General features: G+C 46.4%; 1 protein-coding gene across 6 annotated transcripts in view; it reads left to right on the forward strand.

Annotated features, from left to right (window-relative positions):
• The window catches only part of Pacs1 (phosphofurin acidic cluster sorting protein 1), a 117,021-nt gene extending 91,912 nt beyond the window's left edge, over positions 1 to 25,109 (forward strand). The window contains exons 5-24 of one of the 6 annotated variants that reach the window (XM_027408625.2): positions 1,477 to 1,621; positions 2,110 to 2,201; positions 2,282 to 2,362; positions 4,438 to 4,497; positions 5,467 to 5,627; positions 5,946 to 6,054; positions 10,794 to 10,874; positions 13,642 to 13,781; positions 13,864 to 14,029; positions 14,969 to 15,073; positions 15,398 to 15,504; positions 16,125 to 16,279; positions 16,446 to 16,556; positions 17,084 to 17,186; positions 17,781 to 17,823; positions 19,828 to 19,870; positions 20,062 to 20,197; positions 22,108 to 22,334; positions 23,485 to 23,604; positions 23,715 to 25,109. In XM_027408625.2, the coding sequence (XP_027264426.1) occupies positions 1,477 to 1,621; positions 2,110 to 2,201; positions 2,282 to 2,362; positions 4,438 to 4,497; positions 5,467 to 5,627; positions 5,946 to 6,054; positions 10,794 to 10,874; positions 13,642 to 13,781; positions 13,864 to 14,029; positions 14,969 to 15,073; positions 15,398 to 15,504; positions 16,125 to 16,279; positions 16,446 to 16,556; positions 17,084 to 17,186; positions 17,781 to 17,823; positions 19,828 to 19,870; positions 20,062 to 20,197; positions 22,108 to 22,334; positions 23,485 to 23,604; positions 23,715 to 23,830 (2,301 nt within the window). In that variant the 3' untranslated portion in view covers positions 23,831 to 25,109. The remainder of the gene's footprint in view (positions 1 to 1,476; positions 1,622 to 2,109; positions 2,202 to 2,281; positions 2,363 to 4,437; positions 4,498 to 5,466; positions 5,628 to 5,945; positions 6,055 to 10,793; positions 10,875 to 13,641; positions 13,782 to 13,863; positions 14,030 to 14,968; positions 15,074 to 15,397; positions 15,505 to 16,124; positions 16,280 to 16,445; positions 16,557 to 17,083; positions 17,187 to 17,780; positions 17,824 to 19,827; positions 19,871 to 20,061; positions 20,198 to 22,107; positions 22,335 to 23,484; positions 23,605 to 23,714) is intronic. The other 5 variants (XM_027408629.2, XM_027408628.2, XM_027408627.2 and 2 more) reach the window with 5 other exon arrangements.
• Positions 25,110 to 25,363: the final 254 nt, after the last annotated feature.

Raw genomic sequence — 25,363 nt, forward strand, 5'->3', positions numbered from 1 at the left:
GGATAGGCCCAAACTCCTAGACTCAAGTGATCCTCCTACCCAGCTTCCCATGGAACTGGTCCTGGACCAGCCCTAACTTTAATATGCATGTATGTATCTATGTATTTTTTAAGTTACTTTTAGTAAGGGTGATGTAAAAAGTTTCCATATGCCAGATTCACCAAAATACTTAACTTGATAACATATTACTATGGTTATATAGTCTCTCTGTATATTGTGGCTATTGTTTTGGGGGTTTTGTTTGTTTTTGGTTTGGGTTTTTTTTTTTATAAGATCCTTCTTCTTTATCAGCCGTCTTACTTTCTGGTACAAAATAGCTCAAACTTACCTTGTCCTTGCCCTGACCCAGTCCTGGAATAGGATAATTTTCTCAGGCTTCTGAAGTGTTTTAGTGGAGAATAGTACTTTAGAATCAGATAGGTGGAGCTGGAGAGATGGCTCAGAGGTTAAGAGCCAGCAACCACATGGTGGCTCACAACCATCTGTAATGTAGTCTGGTGCACATTCTGGCCTGCAGGGACACATGCAGGCAGAACACTGTATATATAAGAAATAAATAAACTTTTAAAAAAAAATCAGAGCAAGTTCCAGGACAGACTCCAAAGCTACAGAGAAACCTTGTCTCGAAAAAACAAAAAAAACAAAAACAAAAACAAACCAAAAAAAAAACAATAATAATACATGAATTAGGAAAAAAATGTTATGGTTCTGGTATTGTGTATGTGTCTTATGTGTCTTTCTGCCCTCTTGAGGGTTTGTGTGAGGGTGAGGGAGTACAGGGAGGAATGGACAGCATCATCCCACTCTTCCAGCCAGGTCAAGCACTGCCATTTTCCTGTTTGCTGACAATTAACCAGCCATGCATATAGGCTGGCTTTACCCAGACTCAAAAGCTTAATTTAACATGGAACTATAGAGACTAGCAGTCATTTTCAACCTCGTGCTTCAGTTGTTGTCTTTAAACACATGGCCCTTCTAGAGATAGCTGTGTTGTTGTTTGTTGTTGTCTTAAATTGCCATGTTTAGTATCACTGAAGGGTTAGCTAGAAGCAACTGGGAGATTTTTTTTTTCATTTTAAGATTTATTATTATTTTAAAATCATGTTTATGAGGGGTGTTATAGTATGTGCACATGTGTGGAGGTATCTAAGGAGGCCAAAAGAGAGTGTCAGATCACCTGGAGCTAGATGTACAGGTGTTTGTAAGCCACCCGAAAGGGCTGCTGGGAGCAGAACTCAGATCCTTTATAAGAGCTGCAGGCATTCTCAACCACTAAGCCATCTCTAGCCCCTGAGATAGTTTTTCCAAGTAAGCCCTTGAAAGCACAGTAGGAAAGGCAGTAGGCATAGATTTGGAAGTGAGAAGAAAAATGCATTAGCAGAATGCTGTTGCCCTTGGCTTACATGTCACATGGGTTTGTGATAGTGACAAGCCTGGCACTGGGTAAGATATTTGTACTATATGCTTTGCTCACAGGTAATGCAACACCCTAATGAGGGTGCTTTGGTGCTTGGCCTGCACAGCAACGTGAAGGATGTCTCTGTGCCTGTGGCAGAAATAAAAATCTACTCTTTATCCAGCCAGCCCATTGACCATGAAGGAATCAAGTCTAAGCTGTCTGGTAAGATGCAAACAATGGGGCTGGAGAGATGACTCAGTGGTTTAGAGCACTTGTTACTCTTCTAGAGCACCTGGGTTTGACTCCCAGCAGCCACATGGTGGCTCACAACCATCCATAATTCTAGTTTCCAGGGATCTGACACTCTCTTCTGACACCCAAGAGCATCAGGCACACATGTGGTGCACGTGTATGCATGCAGGCAAAACACTCATACACATAAATTTTTAAATAATTTTTTTAAATGCGTGTGCAGTGTCTGCAGACACTGTAGAAGACAAGGGAGTCAGTGCACTGACCTCTATCATGGGAAAGCTGAATAGAACATACATGAAATGTGCCCAGGCAAGAGAAGCTTAGAGATCCCTGAAGTAATGTGTGGCTATAACCCTCCATGGGGTCTTCCTTCCAACCCAGTCCTATTGCTTACTATTCTTGAAAGTCACTTGGATCAAACTAGAACAAGTTACTTACTAGGATGTTTGTTCTAGATCGTTCCCCAGATATTGACAACTACTCCGAAGAAGAGGAAGAAAGCTTCTCTTCAGAGCAGGAGGGCAGTGATGACCCATTGCATGGGCAGGTAACTTCCCATGGCTCTTCTGTACAGTGTGTGAGGGGCTTCTTAAATTTCCCAGCTCATTTTATTCCCTGCCTTCTCAGGACCTATTCTATGAAGATGAGGATCTTCGGAAAGTAAAGAAGACTCGGAGAAAACTGACCTCAACATCAGCCATCACTAGGGTGAGCTCTCCAAGTTCAGGGCATGGTACAGTTCAGATTCTTGGTCTAAAGTAGATGGGGAGTGGGTGGTAGAGTGGTGTTTCTAAACACTGTCTACTTGGAATCACACTCTCAATATTCAAATACATCCTCAGAACCCCTACTACCACCCACTAAGAATCAGCATGTTAGGAACCCCTGTGGTAGACACAATGTTATAGACTATAGATTGTCCAGAATTGGAAGAAGGCTATAACTGTTTTTCTAGATCTTAAAACAATCCAAATATTTCTTTAAGGAGTGCAGTGCCTCGGACTTTCTTCTCTAGATGATTGCTTCAAGTGATACACTGTCCACTGCAGAATGAGGCCAGCTCTCTAGAATATTGCTGTTTTGGACTAGTACTTGAGAATTGCAGAAACTGGGTTTTATGAGATTCATTTACATTAGATACAGTTCTTAACCCTGGATCTGTCTTGGATTATGTCTCCTAACTAACATTTCTTGAGCCCATATTAAAATTGGAGTTCTGGACTGAGAAGCTAAAACCTGAGCTCTTCAATGACCTCTGGCTGATCTTGGAAGCCCCTGTTCTCCAGGAAATAAAAAGGTCAGAAGAACCAAGAGCTTGTAGGAGGAAAAAGTCTCATTCTGGTTCTCTCGAGTGCAGGGCCAGTCTAGGGACTAATACCCTGAAAGTGAAGTTTTCTCATTTGGGGTGAAATTAAGGCAAGATTAATTTCAAAAATGCATCCTAGCCTGACCTCCTGCCACGAAATAACACTCTCAGACTCTGTGATCAGAGTTCATGAAACTCAAGAGAAAGCCCTCGGGAGTACAACCCTAGTTTCTCCTTTGTGTCAGTGGCTCAGGAGCATAAGAACTGCTCCCTTCTCCCAAGTTTTCAAGCCCTGTAGGGAGGGCAGGTCCCTGGAATCCAACCCTTCCTCCTTTAAACTCTGAGAAGGAAAACAGCCGTGGGACCCTCCCAGTTACTGTTTCTTCTTCTGAGTCTTTATCTTTCCTGCTCTGCAATCATAAGAAGGCCCTGTTTTCTCCCCCAAAAAATACCTCCTGAGTTTCCTAAGTCCCCTCTCCTGTGGCCTTTTCCATAGCATCACCCACTATATAACCAGAGATCAGTGATAATATCTATCTCCCAGAGGCATTACTGGAAGCTGTAGGCACTTTCCAGTTATGTTTCTGGATACTTGGTGATGGTCCTTTTATTTTGTGCCTCCTATCCATGGACAGTCTTCTTTCTCCACCAAGCACTTTGTTCTCAACGATGACCTTGTTATGTCTTAAGTTCTCTGTCTATAGGAACTTGGGTTTCTTCCTTGTTGGTCATGCCCTTCCCGTAAGAATGCTCTCATTCTTAAGTGCAAGTCAGTTGTTTCCATTCCCACATGAGGGTCTGGCTATTCAGGCCAAAAATATGTGTGACCACAAACTAAACCTGGTGCCTAGAACAGAACAAGAGACAGGGACCAGGGAGCCCAGGCTGGGCCATCAGTGAACTCTAGTGTCTGGAAATATAGACAAGTAACAACAAGTAACTGTGACACAGAAGGGTGAGTAGATGCCATAAGGCAGAGCTTTGCAGAGGGATAATCACAACACAAAGGAAAAATGGCCTCTTCTGGAAGTGTCTCATTGCATGCTGAGGGAACAGTGGTAGAAAGACTCCAGCAGAAGTCTTGGTAATTAGGTGGATTGGTGATGCTGCTACCTAAGATGGTTGTGCAAAAAGAGGACAAATGCCATTCTGAGATGTTGAGCATGGAGGTACAGGACTCTCAAGCTGTTGCCCGGATCTGCCAGACACAGCAGAAGATGGGCTAGAGCTGCACCTCTGGAAATCCCCGGGGTACCATGGAGGCCTTGGGGACATGAGATGAGGGCTGCCGAGGGCCCTGGGAACTACATTAGCATTTGCCTCTTTCTGGAGAGGTTTTCAATGCAAATGCAGCAACTATATTTGTCAGCTATTTTTCTTCTCCTGTTCCGTGTGAGGATAAGCTCCTGACACACTCTCTTGAATTGACCATAAGTAGATGATACTTGAGAACAATTTGTGTATTTTGTCCCCACAGCAACCTAACATCAAACAGAAGTTTGTGGCCCTCCTGAAACGATTCAAAGTTTCCGATGAGGTATGACCCCTTCACACCTAGGTCCTGTGTAGCTACTAGGCATCAAGATTATGGAGTCATGATTCCTACCCATTTGCATGCATAACAGAGCCCCAGGAGAGAAGGCAGCTGGAGAAGAGTGCCGTTTCATGGTGTATAAAAGCACAGTCATATCCAATCATTAGTTAATACTCAATTCTCTGGAATAGGGCAGCAATGACAAATCTAGCTGTTGTTTAATTTTTTCATGTATCCCTACAGTGAGCAATAGCCCAAGTGTGATATGTCCTCTTTGATCAGCTCTTGATAGAAATCCCCTAGACCCTGGAGGTCCTGGCTTCGTTCGCACAGGCTTCTAAGTAAACTAAAAATGAATAAAGATAGAAAATGTTGGGAAAGGATCTTTGTCGCACTGTGGGCTGCAAAAAAAGGCAACTTGTATGTGAGTTTGAAGGACAGAGAAGAAGATAGACTAGCGTACCAGACCTGGGTTTTGTTGTGTGATTCCTTGGGAGGCACATCAGCGTATCTCTTCCTCCTGGTTCCAGTCCTGGGAGGGATATTGGTAGTAACTGATAGGGAAAGTAACCCTACCACGCCCCTGCTCTCAGAGTCAGATTATAGAAAGGACAGAAAAAGCCAGGCATGGTGGCACACACCTTCAATCCCAGCACTGGGGAGGCAGAGGCATGTGAATCTCTGAGTTTGAGGCCAGCCTGGTCTACAGAGTGAGTTCCCGGATAGGCTCCAAAGCTACATAGAGAAACCCTGTCTCGAATAACAATAAAGAAAGGAAGGAAGGAAGGAAGGAAGGAAGGAAGAAAGAAAGAAAGAAAGACACAAAAGTTTCTGTGCCATGACTCTGGCATGTCCCTCTAGAAGGAATACTGAGAGTGCCAGTTGACAGATGGCCTAGGAGACAGGAGTTGTTCATCTAACCAGTGTTAATAAGAAGAGTACCAGATTCATAGATCGTTGTTTTCCTCACAGGTGGGCTTTGGGCTAGAACATGTGTCACGGGAGCAGATTCGGGAAGTGGAAGAGGACCTGGATGAACTCTACGACAGTTTAGAGATGTACAACCCCAGTGACAGTGGCCCTGAAATGGAGGAAACAGAGAGCATCCTCAGCACCCCAAAGCCCAAGCTCAAGTGAGGCCCAGAGCTCCTCCCAGGCTGCCTCCCAGGCTTCCCTTTCCCTCCAGCATGATGTCCCTTGTATCCTCTCTCACACCTCATTCAGAGAATCATGACCTTTTGTTGTCTCTAAGCTTCTTGTTCTGGTGGAGATCAGGGTTTTGCTTTAAACAACAAAAATCCTGATAGTCTCTGGAAATCCCTTGACCAACTTTATAGTGTCCTCAAAGCCTCAACTGCTGATCTGCCTTGAACACTGGCTCCATTTGGGCCTTGTGGACTACTTTCTGAGCTGCAGTAACCACTGACTCCAGCTGTGCTTCTTTGCTACAGGCCCTTCTTTGAGGGGATGTCGCAGTCCAGCTCACAGACGGAGATTGGCAGCCTCAACAGCAAGGGCAGCCTTGGAAAAGACAGCACCAGCCCTGTGAGCAGACCAATGGTGAAAAGGGGTGGGAGAGGGACCTGCCATCTTGCTTTCTCACTCTAGACCCTCTGCTTCTCTTGAGTGTGGCTCCTCTGAGCCCTGGCTGGGAGCTTAGCAATCCAAGAGTATTCTTTCATTCTGCTCCAGCATGGCATAGAGCCATTTTCCTTGCCTCAGAACCCTCCCCTTATCTTAGACGAGAGTTTTGATATAATGCATGCCATTTGGACAGGGGTAGTAATTCCTCCTTCAGGCTACAAAAAGAACAGCTATAAAAGGACAAAGGGATCTATACAGGAGACAATAAGTAAACTTTGCTGGTTGGAGAATTCAGGGAAGATCAATACCTTAGAAGAATGTACAGTTGAGTGAGCAGGTTTCTGTTTGCCTACTGAGCAGGAGAGCGCTATCTGCTTTGGCTCCCAGCAGCTGGTCATAGGTAGGAGCCTGTGGATGCCAAGCCTTTCTCAGGCCTGGAGAAGAAACTATTTGTACCTTTGTTCACAGCTAAAGGCAAGCAGTCACCTTATATAGTTTTAGAACTGAGCTATGGTGTTCTGTTAGCGCCATGTTTCTCTGATGAGAGAAGCTGAAGGTCTCCAGCTCTTGCTGCCTTGGCATCAAATGAGGCATAGTCATTTGTTCACAGGGGAAAATACACATCTTACCCTGCGATGGCTATTAACTTTGAGGAGATGAGCTGAAGGTGCCAGGCACTCCATCTGCTGAAAAGGAGTGTATAGCTGGCCAGGCTCCTGTCTTTGTGTGCCCTCTTCTGGGCTATCTCAGCAACCTTTCTCCCTTCTGCCACCAGATGGGGCTATCTCCTAACTTATCTCTTTTCATTATTAAAGAGCAGCTGGCAGCCAACCCCACCAAGAACTGTACCACAGTTCCTAGTAAGGAAGTGAAAGAAGGAAAACCTCGGCCCATATTAAAAATTACCCTATGGAGAAGCTTCAGCCTGCTTACTTGCAAATCCCCATCCCAGCACCTTTCAAGCATGTTCATGGTGATCTGGAGCCAAGGAGGCAATATTTAGTGTCCTGCTAACACTGGGGAATAACTCAACAACTTTTCCCCAGAGGGAGCTACCAGATGATCCTACAGAAAGTCTCTGTCTATGTGGATAAATGATTGGCCACTAGAATCACTTAGAGTAACTCTGTGGGAAGAAGCCCAGGGCCTGCTTAAAGGAGGGCCACTGTATGGTGTTCTGCGAATGAGATGCAATGTGTGCGCTACTGTGATAAAGTATAAGTCAGGGTTAGCCAAGCCAATGACCATGAAGCAGTAAGCACAGGATATGGCATGCACTGTACGTTAAATAAATGCTCATGACTACTAAGGCAGCAAGAGGAGCTGTTTCGTATGGAAGAAGTTGGTGTGTAGCTAGTGTGTTGGGCCCTTGATTTGGCAAAAACAAACAAGCCTGGCATGGTAGTGCATGCCTTTAATTCCAACACTTAGGAGACAGGCAGGCTAATGTCTGTGAATTCGAGGCCAGCCTGGTCTACATAGCAAGACCCTACCTCAAACAAACAAGGAAACAAAAAGCCCTTAACTATGAAGGGTAGCTTTTCCAGAGTGAATCTTGACTCCATCTTCCCACTGACTTGCTTCTGTTCAAAGCTGTTTCCTTGTCTGCAAAGCCTCCATGGAAAACACGTGCTCTAAAGGCCATGTGGGAATGCTGTAAGATCCTGTGGGTCAGCCTTTAGCAGGGTGTGTACCAGCTGGACCTACAAGAAGTACAATTCCTTAGCGCATTTCACTTTTGGAGTCCCCAAATTGATAGACTATGAATGTTTTATACACAAGTCCTTCAAATTCTGATTCCCTTGGCCAGAGCTCAGCTTTGCTTTGTTCCCCTGCTGAGATTCTATTTTGAAGAGCCCGTGTGTCTTGGTGTGGGTGTAGAGCTGTGGAGTCCTTTAGTATGAAGGCACTTTGAGATGGTAGAACAAGGCTGTGCTCCTGCCCATAGCGTGGAATGCTCGGGGTAAATTAGGAAAAGGTGTGATTGTTGATCTACCGGCTCTTGCCTCTTGCTTCACCTTGATCGCTTCTTGTCCATGTTGCTGAGCACTGTTGGGTTTTTTGGAGGGGTTTTGCTTTATTTTTTATTTTTTCCTTTCAAGTCAGGTCTCACTATATAACCCTGGCTGTTCCGGAACTTACTCTGTAGATCAGCTTGGCCTCAAACTCACAGACATCTGCCTGCCTTTGTCTTCTGAGTGTTGGGAGTAAAGGCTAAAGGCGTGTGCCACCATGCCCAGCTTCTTTACGTTTTCTTTCTCTTTTTGTGGTACAGAGAATAGAACCCAGAGCTTTGTCTATGCTCAGGCATCTACCAGGGAGCTATGTCATCAGCCTCTTTAATGGATTTTTCTTTTCTTTCTTTTTTTATTTTATTTTGTGTATGAATGTTTTGTCTCTGTGTGTGTGTGCACGTACATGTGTGCCTGGTATCCACAGAGGTTAGAAGAAGGTGTGGGATCCCCTAGAACTAGAATTACCGATGGCTGTGAGTCACGGTGTGAGTGTCAGGAACTGAACCTGGATCCTCTGCAAGAGCAGCAAGTACTCTTAACCCTCAGCCAATTCTTCAGACTTGTGGATTATTCTTAATCTTATACTTGTAGGTACCAGACATTTAGAGAATTCAGTTTATTACTAAAACCAGAAAGGATTGCTGCTGATACAAATTGTGACAGTTGTTGAATTTTCTCAAGACTCGAACACACAGTAGCAACACAATTTGGTTCTCTGTGCTGGTAAGAGTAAAGCCTCAGGACACCTGTTCAAGATACAGTCAGCCCAGACTGCCTGTTGTTGTAAGTTACTGTTTTCATCACACTGTCAGTGATGGTGTTAGAGACTATCATATAGTCTCTATCATATAGAGACTCTTTAACATATATATGCACATGCTAACATCATTGAGCTACATACCCAGCCCAGCCCTTCAGATATTATTTGAGCAGGAACAGAAGCTTCAAAAGTCAGGAAATTTGTTCTTTTTTCTTTGTCACATGCCTTAAGATGGCTCCTTTAGAGGTGGGGAAATAAATTTCCCCAAATGCTGCCACACTGCTGTGTAGCTGTTCAGGGTTTGACAAGTCATGTTCCTGACGCACTGGAAATTTATGCTGAGCTCCCTGAGTGAGCTTCTACCCTAGATCCAACCAAGCAGGGCTTTTCTGGGATTCTAGACTATTAATATCAGTTAATTGACATCATGTAAATAGACTATCTGTGCAGTCTGGAGGCAGCCTCTGTGTGGCTGTGAGTCATTACTCAGGTTGTGCCATTTCAAGCCCTGAGCTCAGGTGTGTCAGATTTGTCCTGCAGATGGTTTTGAGCAGTGGTTCCCCACTAGAAATGGTTTGCCTCTCAGAAGACGTTTGTCATTGATTAGAGAAATTTTAACCTGATAGGAAGGGCTACTACTAGCATCCAGAGATTCAAGGCCAAGAATGCTGCTGAACATCCTGCAGTGCACAGATGATGCGGCCCTAAGTATCAGTCCAGGTTGAGAAACCCTGGTTTTGAGCGTAATATAGCGAGGCTGCTTTTGTGGTCCTTGTTGGTTACTCAATGGTATCCTGAACTTAATTAGCCTATCATTTCTGGTTGTAGATATTTTATACACAGAAAGGACTTTGAATAGTTGAGATTAAGTGAGATATCCTAAATATTTTCTTCTTCCTTTGGTTCCTTAGAAGAAAGAACTCTGAGGCCAGTGCCTCACTGACACCTGCACCCTATTGCCTGTAACTGTGGCTTTGATGCTTGTGTGGCTAGATTATTAGCAAATACGAATAATCTTGCTTGTGCATCTGTATCTGCTTTAAAACTCTTCACTTTATGAGAAATGCCAATGAAGAATTAATTTACACCCTATAGCTTCACATGGGGCCTCTTTTGCTTTTATATACTGTTAGAAGGTTTTCTGGATGCTTCTACCAAGCAAAGCATTTAACTACCATTGGTGTCTTTAGTCTCAAAATGAAAGTCCAGAACTGTGAGATTCTCCCTTCTCTGACAAGCAAAGACAGTGCCATTTGTCCCTTTGAAGCAAAGATGTTAGACTTTTACAGATTCAACAGAAAGCCACCTAACATTAAGCCCCTTTGCCCTACATAACTGGGAGTCAGAATTCCTGGCTCTGAGCCTTTATGGTAGCACACACCTTTTATCTTAGCACTCCGGAGGCAGAGTTTTGAAGGCTGCCTAGTCTACAGAGCAACAGCCAGGGCTACACAAAGAAACACTGTCTTTAAAAAAAAAAATAGAATTTCTAGTTTCTGGTTCTGTACCCCTGTGTATCATTTACTTCATGATTTTTTAAATATTTATTTTTAATTATGTGTGTATGTGAGAATATGCATTTGAGTGTGAGCACCCTCGAAGGCCAGAAGAGGTGTTGGATCCCCTTGAACTGGAGTTACAGGCGGGTGTGAACTGCCTGATATGGGTGCTAGGAATCAAACCCATGTTCTCTGCAAGAGCAGCAAGTGCCAGTGAGCCATCCCTCCCATCCATACTTAATGGTTTCCTGAAACAAACTGGCCCTTCTGAGACTTAGTTTTCACAAAAGACATGCCATCCCTCTCAAAAGATGAAAGCCTCCAAGGCTGTATGAAGTTGAGGATGAAGTGAAAGTATATTAAACTTCTTGGGGAACCTAGTAAAATATATTAGAGTGCTACTTTCTTGGATTAGGATTAATTATTTTCTTTTTTTTCCAGATGGAATTGGCTGCTCTAGAAAAAGTCAAATCTACTTGGATTAAAAGCCAAGATGACAGCTTGACTGAAACAGACACTCTAGTAAGTATGGTTGCTGTGATCATTTCAGATCAAATTTTAAAATATAGGGAAAAGCCAGGTATAGTAGTACACACCTTTAATCGAGGCACAGGCAGAGGCAAGTGGGTCTTTGTGAGGCCAGCCTGGTCTACATAGTGAGTTCTAGTCCAGGCAAGGTAGCATAATGAAATACTGTTTTAAAATACAGCCGGGCGTTGGTGGCGCACGCCTTTAATCCCAGCACTCGGGAGGCAGAGGCAGGCGGATCGAGAACAGCCTCGTCTACAGAGCGAGTGCCAGGATAGGCTCCAAAGCTACACAGAGAAACCCTGTCTCGAAAAAAAACAAAAAAAAATAAATAAAATAGAATAAAATACAGAGAGAGAGAGAGAGAGAGAGAGAGAGAGAAAGCGAGAAAGCGCACTAGGGAATAGATTGATTAATTTTAGAAAGATGTTGTTGAGGATCACCTTGGAAATTTTGCCTTAATCTGTGGGCTTTTGAATGTCCTGTTTCCTTTGCCCTGAAATCCTTACCCATGTATTGGAACCCATCCTTGAGGTCCTCCCCCATTTCTAGAAATGTCCCTGTTCTGTCCTAAGTAGAACTGACCAAATGCTAATTTGTATTTCTCACTGTCACCCTCATTTCTTTCTGAAAGACAACATCCAGTGTCTTGTCTTGGGAAGCTGTCCTTTTCTCCATCTTTGTTGCCTTCTCAATGTTCAAGAAGCTCATGGTGTTAAGTCTCTGAGGGTTATTGGTTAGCTTCTTTTTCCAGGAGATGCTGGAACCACCTAGAGGTACAGGCCAAAGCCCCACAAAGTAGAATTGAATCAGTTGGGCACCATCACATAAGCTGTTTACTGTGCACCTACTAATGCTGAGCACAAAGAATACAAAGATGCCATCAAGGCCCCTCCCCAGGGGAAGCCACCTGTACAAACCTGGACAAGGCTCAATGGATGCAGACTGAAGATTCTGAGTTGGCTGCACTTGAAGGGTACCTGGAAATGTACCAAATGAGACAGGGAGCTGGACACTGGATGGCAAGGAGAGGGACCTTTGCAAATGCCGTCTGAGGCATGAGCCACATTGCAAGACCTTCTGGTGGTTGAATTGAGTCCAAGAGTATTTAGGCTTATGTTTCCTATAGTAAATAACCACTGCATTGCTCTTGTTGAAAATGATAAAGCATTAGGTCTATCTAAGATTACAATCTACTGTACCATTTCTTCTTCATTCCTCAGTAATTGAAATAAACCCCTAACTCCTTGCCCATTGCTTGCCATACTACCTGTAACCAATACAGTATGATCTTTCCAAGATAAAATTTCAATCATGTTACTTCCTGACTCAGAGTCTCCAGTGACTGAACAAATCTCAAACTGAATCTTAACTTATTGTCCAGGAAAGTAGGCAGATACCCAAAGCATGCATGCCATAGGATTTCCTCACCCATGTCGAGTCAGGATACTTGATAACCATGGGAGTGGAAAGAGGCAAGTGGTAGTTCAGATGTGCTTGAGTGCTCTGTCTTGATGGAGCTAATGGTCCCTGGAGCTCTTATTTACATTAAAATTCAGTTCAGCTTAGGGATGTAGCTCAGTGGTAGACTTATTTTCTAATATGTTTGAGCTCTTGAGTTTCATCCCCAGCACATACAAATATAGGTTTGGGGCTAGGGATATAACTCAGTTTGATAGATTTCTTGCCTAGCATGCATAAGGCCCTGGCACTACATAAAGCTGGATGTAGCGGTGCATGCCTGTCATCCCAGCCTGCAGGAGTTAGAGGCAAGGAGGATCAGGAGTTCAGAGCCAGACTGGGATACTTATGACCTTGTCTTAATTTTTACTTTTTATTCTTAAATTGTTTATATTTAAGATTGAATACTTTGTAAAGTTATTCCTCAAGAAATGAGTGCTTTAAAAATTTGAAGGGTATGTTAGTTAGTTTGGTTGTTCTTGGTTTTGTTTGTTTGTTTGTTTGTTTGTTTGAATTTTGTTCTGTTTCGGGGGTGCAAGGGGGAGGGTGGATGTGAAAGGTCAGGGAGAGGAATGAGATCATGGGATCAGGATGCATGATATGAAACCCACAAAGAATCACTTTAAAAACTGAAGGACAGACAAGCAGATGAAAGTTAGGTAAGCAAGCTCTGACACGCTTGGAGGTAGGGATAGGGAGTTGACTTAGGAAAGTGATTCAGGATCAGGGAAGGCTGCAGAGGCCCACTTAAACAGGGCAGAGCTATAAGTGCAGTTTGAGCTATGTTCTGATGTGACTGCCATTGTGCCTCCGGAAGACAACCTGGTGTGAGCAGGCAGGACAGTCTAAAGTAGAGAAGGCAAAGTTCTGAATCCAGAGAGTGGAAAGAAGAGATGAGCCTGAAAGAGCCACCGAAGGTGAGGTGGACAGGAGCAGCATTCCAGATGGGGAGGAAATGTTGGTTTCAAGGCTCTTTGACCAAGGTGAGAAATGTAGGCAAGGTCCCTCCACCCAGCTACAGATGGACTGTCATCGGTCACTTCCCTTTGTGCTGATACACTGTTTATAGGTCTGGAGGGGAAAAGTAGATAGGAACACATGGTATCCAGCAAAATGGGAACAATAGTAAACATTTCGTCTTAGGATGTGATCAGAGTTTTAGAACCATGAGCTCCACTCAACATGCTTCCAGGAAAATGGTGATCCTTCAAGTGAAGATAGCTTCTAGCAGGGCTCTGAGGAGTCTCCTGCACAGTTATCAAGTAAGAGGTAACATTCTTTGTCACCTTTCTTGTGGCAGGAAATCACTGACCAGGACATGTTTGGAGATGTGAGCACAAGTCTAGTTGTACCAGAAAAAGTCAAAACTCCTATGAAGTCCAGCAAAACAGATCTGCAGGGCTCTGCTTCCCCCAGGTACTCCAGAGAGGAAGGAAGCAGGTAACACAGACCTGCAGCATTACTCAGTACCAGTTACATATGGGAAGGAGTGGTTGGGCTGACATGACTTTTTGGTTGGAAGGGTTGTTAACCCCCTCCCTGCTGCCATCAGCAAGGTGGAAGGGACACACACACCCCGGCAGAAGAGGAGCACACCCCTGAAGGAGAGGCAGCTCTCCAAGCCCCTGAGTGAGAGGACCAACAGCTCTGACAGTGAGCGCTCTCCTGACCTGGGGCATAGCACACAGGTAATCTTGGGTTCCTGGCAAGATCACATCCCCTCTCTTGGATTTCAGTCTGTTTGTTTCTTGGATGGCTGGGTGGTGGGAAAGGAGGGATGTTGGAAGTGTTATGACTCCACAGTTCTTCTGAGATACCTAAGTTAGAGATGTCTACCACATTTGTTATCCTCTGCTAATATAGAATTTGGGGTCCAGTTTAGTGGTGGTGAACAGGAGCAGGAACAAGAACTCCTGGCATTTTCCCCCTGCCAATGAGCCGCCATGGTTATTCCAGCTCTTCTTAGCGTACTCTTGAGCCTGAGGGTAGCTAGAGAAGATGTGAGCACAAACCAGACATGGGAACTAAGTCCTTTCTGTGACACTGGTATCAGAGCCAGGGCAGCAAGTAACCCAAGCTGGTTACTATTCTAGACTTACACAGCCAAGTTTCCCTGATTGTGGAAGGACAAAGCTGGGGTGGTGTGGCTTCCTAAATTTGATGCTATCACAAAGCTGCCAATGAAACGGAGACTAGAATAGCCTAACACCTAGGGTGAGGTATTGTCCTTCTGCTTAATCACTGTGCCTGAAATACCTTTGTTCCCTGGGACAGTGAGCCCCACATGGTGCCTGCTGCCACTCATTATTTTTCTCCCCACTGTCCTTGCTGCATTCTCCAAGCACCAGCTCACTGCTCTCATCTTCCACCCTGCTATCCCAGAGCCATGCCCTTCATGGGAAGCTGCAGCTTCCTAGCCCCACAGACTCTTCCCCTGATCAACCATTACTGTGACTTTGTGCCCAGTATATTAGTGTATCCTCCAAGGATGGTACTCTTCCTCCTTATCTCCATTTTAGTATGATCAATGGGAGACTGTCTCCACAAATCCTTAGTTATTCTTGTGCCAGGAGTTTTATCTACTCCCACTTCCCTGGGCAACGCCCAACCAACAGTTGTCTCTGCAGATTCCAAGAAAGGTGGTATACGACCAACTGAATCAGATCCTGGTATCCGATGCAGCCCTCCCAGAAAATGTCATCCTGGTGAACACCACAGACTGGCAGGGCCAGGTAGAGCATTGAGGGTCAAGGGGTAGTGGGAAGCAGGAGAGTGATTTCATCTGCCGTCTACTATCTGCCTTGTAAGACAGTGGTTCCAGGCATGCCTGGACATGGGTGACATTTGGAACTTTAATCCTCCCTATTTCACAGTCAGCATGCTTCCATGGGGTCTGTTTTACCCTTTTCTTACATATAGCCAGGAACCCTGACAACCTCTGCCCAGTGTTGGCCAGAGAACCAGAGCTCTGCAGCTCTGTCTGGGCCTTGCCTAACCTCTCAGCATCTGTGGGGAGTGATGTGGCTTACCTGTGTCCCTGCTTTCCTCCCCACCAGTATGTGGCTGAACTGCTCCAAGACCAGAGGAAGCCTGTTGTATGCACCTGCTCAATAGTGGAGGTCCAGGCCGTGTTGTCTGCCCTGCTCACTAGGATTCAACGCTAGTAAGGGCTCTGGTTTTTCTTCTTTGTGGTTCCTCTACCTCATCTTCCCACCCTGACTTCTAGAAATGGTCATACTTTCAGGCTAGGAAGCTGCAGCTCCAGCTTGTACTTAGAGACAGAGCCAGCAGTAATGCTCCATGCCCCTAGAACATCTGCCCCTGCCACCTCCACAGCATGGACTCATGCCTCACTTTGACTTGCCTCATCTTTTTCTCTTAAACCCAAGACAAAGAAGAGAATCCAGGGTTCTAAAAATATCTTATATTCCTTCCCTCTATGGTAGCATTCTGCTTTTTAATGGGGATCCTGTGTTTTCCGGGGCCATCTGAGGGGGTCCTGGTGTCCCCTCCCATGTGACAGAGCAAGAAGATTCCAGGTGTCTGGGCCTAGGCTAACTCTAGGCCCCACAAGCAACACTTCCAACTTGTCCCTGTTAGTCACAGCCTTCTCCATAGACAGCTGCCTACTCTCTTGAGTAGCTTGATGCCTCCCTGTAGCATTTTCTTTCTTGGCATGCTTTCCCTGTGGCTTTTAGAATGTGTGAAGTCAGAGCTTGAGGCCTGCCCTAAACAGGATTCTGAGACCTAAGTATGGTATGTGTATGTCCCCTTTCTCCTCAGCTGCAACTGCAACTCATCCATGCCAAGGCCAGTCAAGGTGGCAGCTGTGGGCAGCCAGAGTTATCTGAGCTCCATCCTCCGGTTCTTTGTCAAGTCCCTTGCCAGCAAAACACCGGACTGGCTGGGTTACATGCGCTTCCTCATCATTCCCCTAGGTAAAGTCTGGCAGGCAGCATTCAGGAGAGCTCTATCAGAAGACCTGGTTCCTGCAGCGGTATGGGAGTTGGTCAGGGAAACTAAAGACTGGACCATGGATGGGGATAGCTGCTTCCCGTATTCTACCCACTAATCTTTTATTCTGTCTGGTTTTCCCTTTGCCAGGTTCTCATCCAGTGGCCAAATACTTGGGCTCAGTGGATAGTAGATACAGTAGCACCTTCCTTGATTCTGCCTGGAGAGACCTGTTCAGTCGCTCAGAGCCCCCAGTGTCAGGTATGGGCCCCTAGAAGAAATCCCCAAGGAGCGAGACTTCTGGTTGCCCAAAGCAACTGAAGAGAGTGGAGAGCAACCTTCTTCTCAATGCTACAGCTCTTAACCTTGCCCTCACCCCTTCCAGTTGGTTCATTAATGGAGGTGTGCCCTGCATGGCCCTTTCCTCAGGGTAGCCTCTGCCTGCATCTAAAGTAAGGAGATCATGTGGCTTGGTACATGGGCCAGCTCTGCTTGTAGAGATGAAATCAGCAATAGGGAGTGCCACTGATGAATCTGTTGTTGAGTGAGTGACACTGTCCCAGCAGGGACCCCGTACCATCCACTGGTGATGCTAGCATCAGTGTTCAGCTAAGATCAGGGAGGACTCTGCTTTGGTTTATGAGTCCTTTGACTCATGGCCAACAAGGTCTTGGAATCCTTTCTTCCCCTCAGCTCTGAGGGTCCTGGCTTGGGACTTAAGAGGGTGTCTGTGAGGGGCTGTGGTGCTGCACACATGAAATCACACATCTCTCCTGACTTTTCTGCAGAGCCACTGGATGTGGTGAGTCGTGTGATGCAATATGTCAATGGAGCAGCCACAACGCACCAGCTGCCTGTGGCCGAAGCCATGTTGACCTGCAGGCATAAGTTGTAAGTCTAACATTAAGAGTTTTCTTTAAAATACATTGGGAAGCCAGGCAGTGGTGATACACAGTTTTAATCCCAGTACTCAGGAGCAGAGGCAGGTGGATCTCTGAGTTCGAGGCCAGCCAGGGTTGTTACATAGAGAATCACTGTCAAAAAAACAAAACAAAAAAAAAAAAAAACTGGGAGTGGGGAGGTAGTTTAGAGGAACCTTGAGTCCTTTCATGTTTTGTATTTTCCTCTTCCACGATTCTGTTTCCTGTCATAGAGGCCCTTGAAGATGTGCATGTCTTTTAAAGCCTCCATGCATGTTGCTTCCTCTTTGTCTGGGCCTTCACCTACATAGGCATCAGTTATTTTCCTCCCTAGTTAGTGATCAAAATCAGCTGGCAAGTATGAGCAGTGTTGTTTGCAGTGTGCTCTATGCCTCTATTCTGTGCTCCTCTCCACTCTGTCCTTAATGAGTGGCCACCCTGCAGTGTGACAGGAAGCTGTAGCCTTGTGTTCTGGACCCCACTGAGCAGAACACAGTGTGGGAAGCTTATTTCTCCATCGTTCTTGCAAACCTACTAATTATAAACCTTTCCTGTTTCCCAACAGCCCTGATGAAGACTCCTATCAGAAGTTTATTCCCTTTATTGGTGTACGTACTTGCTCCCCTCCTCCAACCCCAGCCTCCCAGCCTTCTTGTTTTCCTTCCATGTAAGACATGGCTGTCCATGGTGGCACACACTGTTAAATCCACAGCAGGATCTCTGTAGCTAAGGCAGGCCTTGAACTTGTGATCCTCCTGCCTCAGCCTCCTAAATACTAGAATTACAGAAGGACATCTTTCCCCTAATCAAGAACTGTACCCAGATTAGTTATTGATGTCTTCAAGTCCTGAACTGGGATTCTTATACCTCTGGAGCGCAATCCACAGTATGGCTTCTCCTGGCTCAGAGAAGAGGAAGTAGCCTCAGAAATAGTGAAACATTGGTATTCTGAGAAGTCCAGAACAGGGGTGACTTTAAGGAAAAGCCTCCCTGATATGTATGTGTATACATACATACATACATACATACATACATACATACATATATATATATAGTGAAATTCAAGTGAATTTATCTTGAAATAAAGGAAGAATTTTGTGGATGCCATTGGTTTTTCATTTAGCAGTGATTGGATCTGGGGAACCTAGGAGTTCTAGTGTTTTCATTCAGAAGACATTCTGATTTCCCTTCAGAGTTCCCTTTTAGTCTTGAAGATACCTCACAATCTTTACAGGGAAAGAGCTAAACAAACCTGATTTTAACAGTCCCCATCCTGATTACAGGACATCTGGGGAGATAAGCAGGCTTACTCTGGCTTTTCCAGTGACCTAGTCAGTCACTGTCTGCTTAGCCCTTAGAAAACTCCCATAGTTGCATGGCAGTTGAGAATCCTGCCTGCCATCCAGGCTGGCTGTATAACTGCTTCCTTCATGAAACTGGGGATATGAATTGACAGTTACTGGCTCTCAGAGCCAAGTGAGACATAAAAAAAAAAAAAAAAAAAAAAAAGGTTAGCCAGTCAATGGTGGCTCACGCCTTTAATCCCAGCACTCAGGAGACAGAGGCAGGTGGATCTCTGTGAGCTTGAGGCCAGCGTGGTCTACAGAGCAAGTTCCAGGACAACCAGAGAGACACAGAGAAACTGTGACTTGAAGAAGAAAGGGGAGGGGATGACCCTGGGTTCCATTTTAGCATCTCAAAAGAAAAAATGAATTAACCACATGAACTAGTAGACTCACAAACTGCCAGGAGAGCTGGGGGGGGGGGTACTGTATCCAGGAAGCCCCAGGGTATCAATTTTAGACCCATGCTCCAGGCCACATGGTCTCTGCTGTAGTAGCCCCAGCCCAGCCCAGCCCTTGACCTCCAGCCCAACTCTTCTACTACATAGTCTGACTCAGGTGATAGGACACCAGTCCCCCACCCAACCTGTCATTTAAAACACAGAATATATTAACCAGGTTGCCTCTAGCTGTATCTTTTTCTGGCCACTGGAGGGCCCCCTCCATCCATCCTTTCCAGAATACTGTCCATGTCAGACTCCTGAGACATCCTTCCTTCAGATTTCAGGAATGTGGGAAATAGAAAAGTTGTGTCTACACCTTCAGCAGTTTACTTGCCTTGACACAGAACCTAGCCAGCCTTGAAATGTACCTGTTCCAAAGATGGAGCCCCTGCTCCTGCCTAGGCCCCTGCCAATCCAATATTAGAAGAAATGAGGTCAGGATACTGTCTTCAAAGTAGGCCCTGCCTAGCCCACAGAGAAGGGTTGCCAAGTCTTATGGCTCACCTCACAGAACTTGGCTTCTTTTCTTTCGTTTAGTTTTTTGGTGCCTAGGATGGAACCCACAGCCTCTTTATAGCACCAATCCCATGAACTATTTTTTCTTCTCCTTTTTTCTTTTTTCTTTTTCTTTCTTTTTTTTTTTTTTGGAGGGGGTGGGAGAGTGGGTGATATCTTTTTAAGTCCTAGGCTGTTCCAGATGTGTAAAGATTTTTAATTATTGACAAACACCAAATAGTCATGACTGTGATGCTGGCCGTCTCTTTAATAGTTGGATTGAGGCTTGGCTACCCTGACAGAGGATCTAACAAATGTCCCTTTCCTCCAGGTTGTGAAAGTGGGCCTTGTTGAAGACTCACCCTCCACTGCAGGTAAGCCAGAACTCCTTTGCTTCTCTGAATGAGGGTCCTACCTTTCAGGTCTTCTTCAGGATATAATTGGTTGAGTGTGCTCAGGGAAACAGTTGAACAGGAAGGTATGGGCCCACTCCTCTTCCAAGACACCCTGGAGCCCACTGAATGGAAAGAACACTTCCTGCCACCTGTGTTTGTCCCTTTGACAGGCGATGGAGATGATTCACCTGTGGTCAGCCTTACTGTGCCCTCCACATCACCACCCTCAAGCTCAGGTCTGAGCCGAGATGCTACAGCTACCCCTCCCTCATCCCCATCCATGAGCAGCGCCCTCGCCATTGTGGGGTAAGGCTCTTCCCCAACCCTGTCTGTCCTGCCATGTTCCTCTAGCCGTCTGCCTCCCTTCTCAGGAATGGTACACTGGCACAACCCAGCCATCTAGGTGAGAGCACTGGCTTAGATTAGGATTCAAAGACCAGTAACAAGGTGATTGAGACATTGAAAGGTCAGTGAAGTTTGATGCTTCTTGCTTTGTTTGCTCTGCAATATTGTAGGATCAGCTGGGGCTGTATTGACAGAGTGGCCCCAGTAGACTGGGTTCAGGTAGCTTCCTACAGGATCCAGGGTAGTGGTTCTCAACCTGTGGGTTGTGATCCCTTTACAGGAGTCACGTAAGACCATCAGAAAACAGGTAGTTACATTACAGTTCATAACAGCAGCAAAATTATAGTTTTGAAGTAGCAGTGAAAATAATTTTATGGTTGGGGGTCACCACAACATGAGAAACTGTATTAAAGGGTTGAAGCATTAGGACAGTAGAGAAGCCACTGCACTGGGGTTGTAAGAATAGCATGGATTGGGAATCAAGGGTGCCTGGGTTAGGTGGCATCCCATCCTGTGGGCAATATGTTGACTTAATCAGGTTACTGAGCTTTAGTTTCTGCTGTGCGTAGAGGTGAAATGGCCACCTCACAGGGATGTTATGAGGCCTAAGTAGCAATGGCAGTGACAGTATGGGAATTGCTTCAGAGTGGCACTGTCTTTGCACCTGTCTCATGGGAGGTCCTGGAGCTGTGGCAGTCAGTGGCTCAGGTTCCAGGTTGGGCTTGCAGTGTTGAGATGGCAAAGACCTTGTAACTGAGATTGCAGAGAATGGTGGGAGGGAGACTGCTTCTTTAGAATCTCAGGTACTTAAAAGTTCAGGGAGACGGCTAGCAAGCTGGTTTTCTGCCATATCTGAGGGAGGGCAAGCAAAGGTGTAATAGGGTAGAGAACAAAGATTTTCAGGCAAGAAAAGCTGGGTGTGGCAAGGCACAAAATACAACATCTTTTCACTCTTTCTTCCGTCTTCCCTATTTCCTTTCTTCATAGCTCCCAATGGGGAGGCATTGCCAGTGGCTTTTCAGAAGTGCCTATTACAGTGTCATAGTTTGAGGAAGGAATGGGCCCTGAAGCTAGAGTCCAGCCCTTCTCCTTACATTTCTCATCGTGGTCTTCTACTGTCCACAGAGGAGACAGTTTAGAAACACAGCCATTCTGCCTCAGCAATCTAGTACTTCTAGGCTTCTAGGAAGCCTGTTGTCTCCTGTTACATCTACTGCATGAAAGCTTGGATTTGAGGACTGTGGACCAGCCTACCTTGACCTCTTTTCTCATCCAGTTTAAACTTGTTTTTTAATGGAGCCACCAAAATGAGGCAGAAGGGAAAGTCAGATGACTTTCCTAGCCTGGATACCTATTGTGTCTGACGCCTTCTTTCAAGAAAACACTCCATTTTCCCCCAGGAGCTAAAATTATCCACCGAGCTAAAACTGCCATACATAAGCAAAAGTGCAGGACAGCATCCGTTGGTTCCCAAGACGGCTGTGAAGCCGTGGTGCTGCTTTAGCTCCTGCCCACTGCTTCTCTCCAGCCACCTGCCTGCTTTGGGTCTTGGCTTTGTTTGCATGTGTATGTTTGTGTGTGCATGTGTGCATATGTGTTTGTATATGTGTGCACATTTTCACAAAGCTTTCTGCTCTACTTCCTTCATTTTGTTACCGTTTTGATCTCCTCACTGTGACTTGAGCTTTATCTTCTCATGGTTCTCCACCCCCACATGAGCAGGTTCTATGTAGCTGGCAGGAAGAGAGCCAGCTGGCTGGTCTTCCTCCCCATCTCCTGCTCCCAAAAGCAATTTCTTCTTCCCCTCATTGGTCCCATGTGATTAGGCACTGAGGTCAAAGCCAACAAATGTTTTTGTTTCACTTCACTAGGAGCCCAAATAGCCCATATGGGGATGTGATTGGCCTTCAGGTGGACTACTGGCTGGGCCACCCTGGGGATCGAAGGAGAGAAGGTGACAAGAGGGATGCCAGCTCAAAGAATACCCTTAAGAGTGTCTTCCGCTCAGTTCAGGTTTCTCGCCTGCCTCATGCAGGGGAAGCCCAGCTTTCTGGCACCATGGCAATGACTGTTGTCACCAAAGAGAAGAACAAGAAAGGTAGGCCAGGGAAGACAACAACAGACTTTGGTGGCCTCCCAAGTCCCTGCCCTAGGTTCTGGCCAGGAATCTGCTTCTGGATAGGATATGTGTATTAGTATGTAGATCCTGAGGTCAGCTTAGGGCCCAAAAGCCAGCTCTGCATCACTTAGAGGACAAAGGTGGATATGGGATGAAGGCCAGCTCCATGGCCACCATGATTTTGGAGCAGAACACTCATACCTGGGAATGGAAGCCATTCCAGGAAGCTTCAGGAGTGAAAGATAAGATTGTTTTTGAAAAACGATGAGGATCTGAGCCTGGTGGTATACATCTGTAATTCCAGCATTTGGGAGACTGAGGCAGGAGAATTACAAGGCCAGCCTGTCTACATAATGAGAACATACCTCAAAATAATCACATACACACCCAAGAAAGTGGGGAGGAGAATACAGTCCGTTCTGGATAAAGGGGGAAGTTTAAAGCATCAGAAGCAGAGTTTTGGCATAGTTGTGGATCCTGTTCTCCAGGAGAGTGAGACAGGAATCCCTACCACAAGATCATTTGCTTGGGTAGCAGTCGGAACACTGTAGCTCCAGATGGGTACCTGCAGCATGTGTCCGTGTGACCCCAAATCTGCCTCTACAGGAGCTCCCAAGCAGCAGTGCCTCTTCCTGTGTGTGCCTCCTCCCTTCAGGGTTCTCCCAGGGGTTGAGCCAGGCATGCAGCCAAGCCCACCGCTAGACTAACACAGGGACCTTTCAGCAGCTCAGTGGGGGCCTGTTCTGCCTTCCTTCCTTCCCAGAGTACAGCCAGCTGGGAGTACTTCCACATCTTGGGTAGAGGTAGTGCAAACATCTACCACTTCATCACTCCTCAGCCACAGCCTTGGTGACCCATCCAAGGTGCCCAGAGCACTTGCACCAGGAGATACTCTGGAGACCATCTGGCCTCAGGGTCTCATTGTACAGGTGAAGATAGGCCCAGGCAGAAGTGTAGAATCTTTAGCAGAGTGACACAGGAGCTCAAAATTCCTCACAGACAGCCAGCACCAGGAAGCAGGGGAGAAAATTACCTCCCCAGCCCCAACAAGAAGGAAGCAGATGGGCTGGGAAGGGAAGGGATGGCTGCTTCCCAAGTCTGTGACAGGTGATTCCTGCTGACTTTACAGTGCCCACTATCTTCCTGAGCAAGAAGCCCCGGGAGAAGGAGGTGGATTCTAAGAGCCAGGTCATTGAGGGCATCAGCCGCCTCATCTGCTCTGCAAAGCAGCAACAGACCATGCTGAGAGGTGCAATGGCCGTGACTGGGGGGGCGGGGGGGTGGGGGGGCGTCCTCCCTGGGGGATAGCGAGATGGCTTTAGTTAACCCCACAACCTTTCTTTTTCTCTGTCACCCTAGTGTCCATCGATGGAGTTGAGTGGAGTGACATCAAGTTCTTCCAGCTGGCTGCCCAGTGGCCCACTCATGTCAAGCACTTTCCGGTGGGACTCTTCAGTGGCAGCAAGACTACCTGAGACCCTGCCTCCCAACCACTCCCTCCTGGCCTCACCCACCTGCAGGCAGGGAAAGGCCAGCAAGCCCCAGCCCAGCCTCCCTGTCCCAGCACTGGGGCCTGCCTCTACATGCCCAGTCCTGGAGGACACTGCCACTGGGGATGCAGCCCTCCCCCTCTCACTGCCCAGCTCATCTCTGGACTACCCACCTCCCTACTGTTCTAGGCCCAGAGCTGGGTAGTTCTGCCTTCTGGTGCCCATAATCCCTATAATTGAATAATCTGGACCTTCCTTCACCTCACTCACCCCCTGCAGCACTGGTTCTCTTTCTGGAAACGAAAAACCTGGAGTTCTGGTACACAGTGAGACAGCCCAGCACTTTACCAGAGCCTGGCCACCAGGCTCTCAATTTCCAAGGCTCTTCTCTTGGTTGCTACACACCCTGCCTCCCCCTACATGACAACTGTTACAGGGCTGGGGCCTCCTACCATTCCTGTGACCTCGCCTTCCCCACAGTTTCCCAGAAGAGTTGGGGGTACACCTGAGCACCCTGGTGTTTCTGGGATGGAGGGGCTTCCCAGTCTCTTCACATGCATGATTTCCTGCCAGCTCAAGTCTCTGTGGATGTCCTGTGCCCTAAGTGGTGTGTTTTTGGTTGTTGTTGTTTTGTTTGTTTTGTTTTCCAGTTGTTTGGGTAACTTGTCCTGTGCACAGGTCCTATCCTTGAGGCTCCTTCCTCCCTTTGCCTCCCGTCCTCCCACCTATAATAGCTCTGTGGCTTCATGAGGTAGGAGGCAGCAAAGCCTGCCCCCAGCATACACATTATCTGTGACTCTTACCCAGCCATATGTCTCCCTTTTCCTGTGTCAGCTTGCCTCCCCTTCCCTACTCTGTCTTCCCACTTCCTCTGTGGCAGGGTAACAGAAAGAAGCCCATCTCCACCAGGTCTTCTTCCAGCAGCCTTGTTTCCCTCTCAGCCATGGATGGGTCCCAGACCTACCTCAGCCTCCTCAATGTCTTCAGGAGAGGTTGAGAAGGGGCAGAGCTGGCCCAGCCTCCATGCCCTCTGGCATCTCTGGAACTTGTCTGTTTCCCTCTCACTGCTTCTAAGCAGTGTGGCACGAAACTGCACTTGGAACATATTTTTCTCATTCTCCACACCCCAGACTCTTCAAGTCCTTCTTCACTGCCCAGCCCAACTGTCCAGAGTGTCATCTGGGCCTGAGAATAAGTGGGGTGGGAAGATTGGGGCCATGTTGGATTTTTTTCATTCAATAAACTGGTGATTTCTTACCAACTGCCTCGGGCTTCTGCCCCTCACTCTGTTACTCCAACCATCCACTCTCAACAGACAGAATAAGCCAGAAGCACAGGTGGAAAGGAGTGTACTTCTGTGTCCCTTCATTGTGGAAACAGGCTTGAAGGTGTATGCCCAGTATGAAGCAAGCAGAAGGGTAGGTGCTGTTCCCATGTCAGTTGTTTTTTCCCAAAACTCACCTCCCAAGGCAGTGGCACATTCCTCCCTTCTGAGTGTAAGTGTTCTAGTTTTGGCTG

This window comes from Cricetulus griseus, chromosome 3 (genome assembly GCF_003668045.3).
Source record: "Cricetulus griseus strain 17A/GY chromosome 3, alternate assembly CriGri-PICRH-1.0, whole genome shotgun sequence".
Lineage (NCBI taxonomy): Eukaryota > Metazoa > Chordata > Mammalia > Rodentia > Cricetidae > Cricetulus > Cricetulus griseus.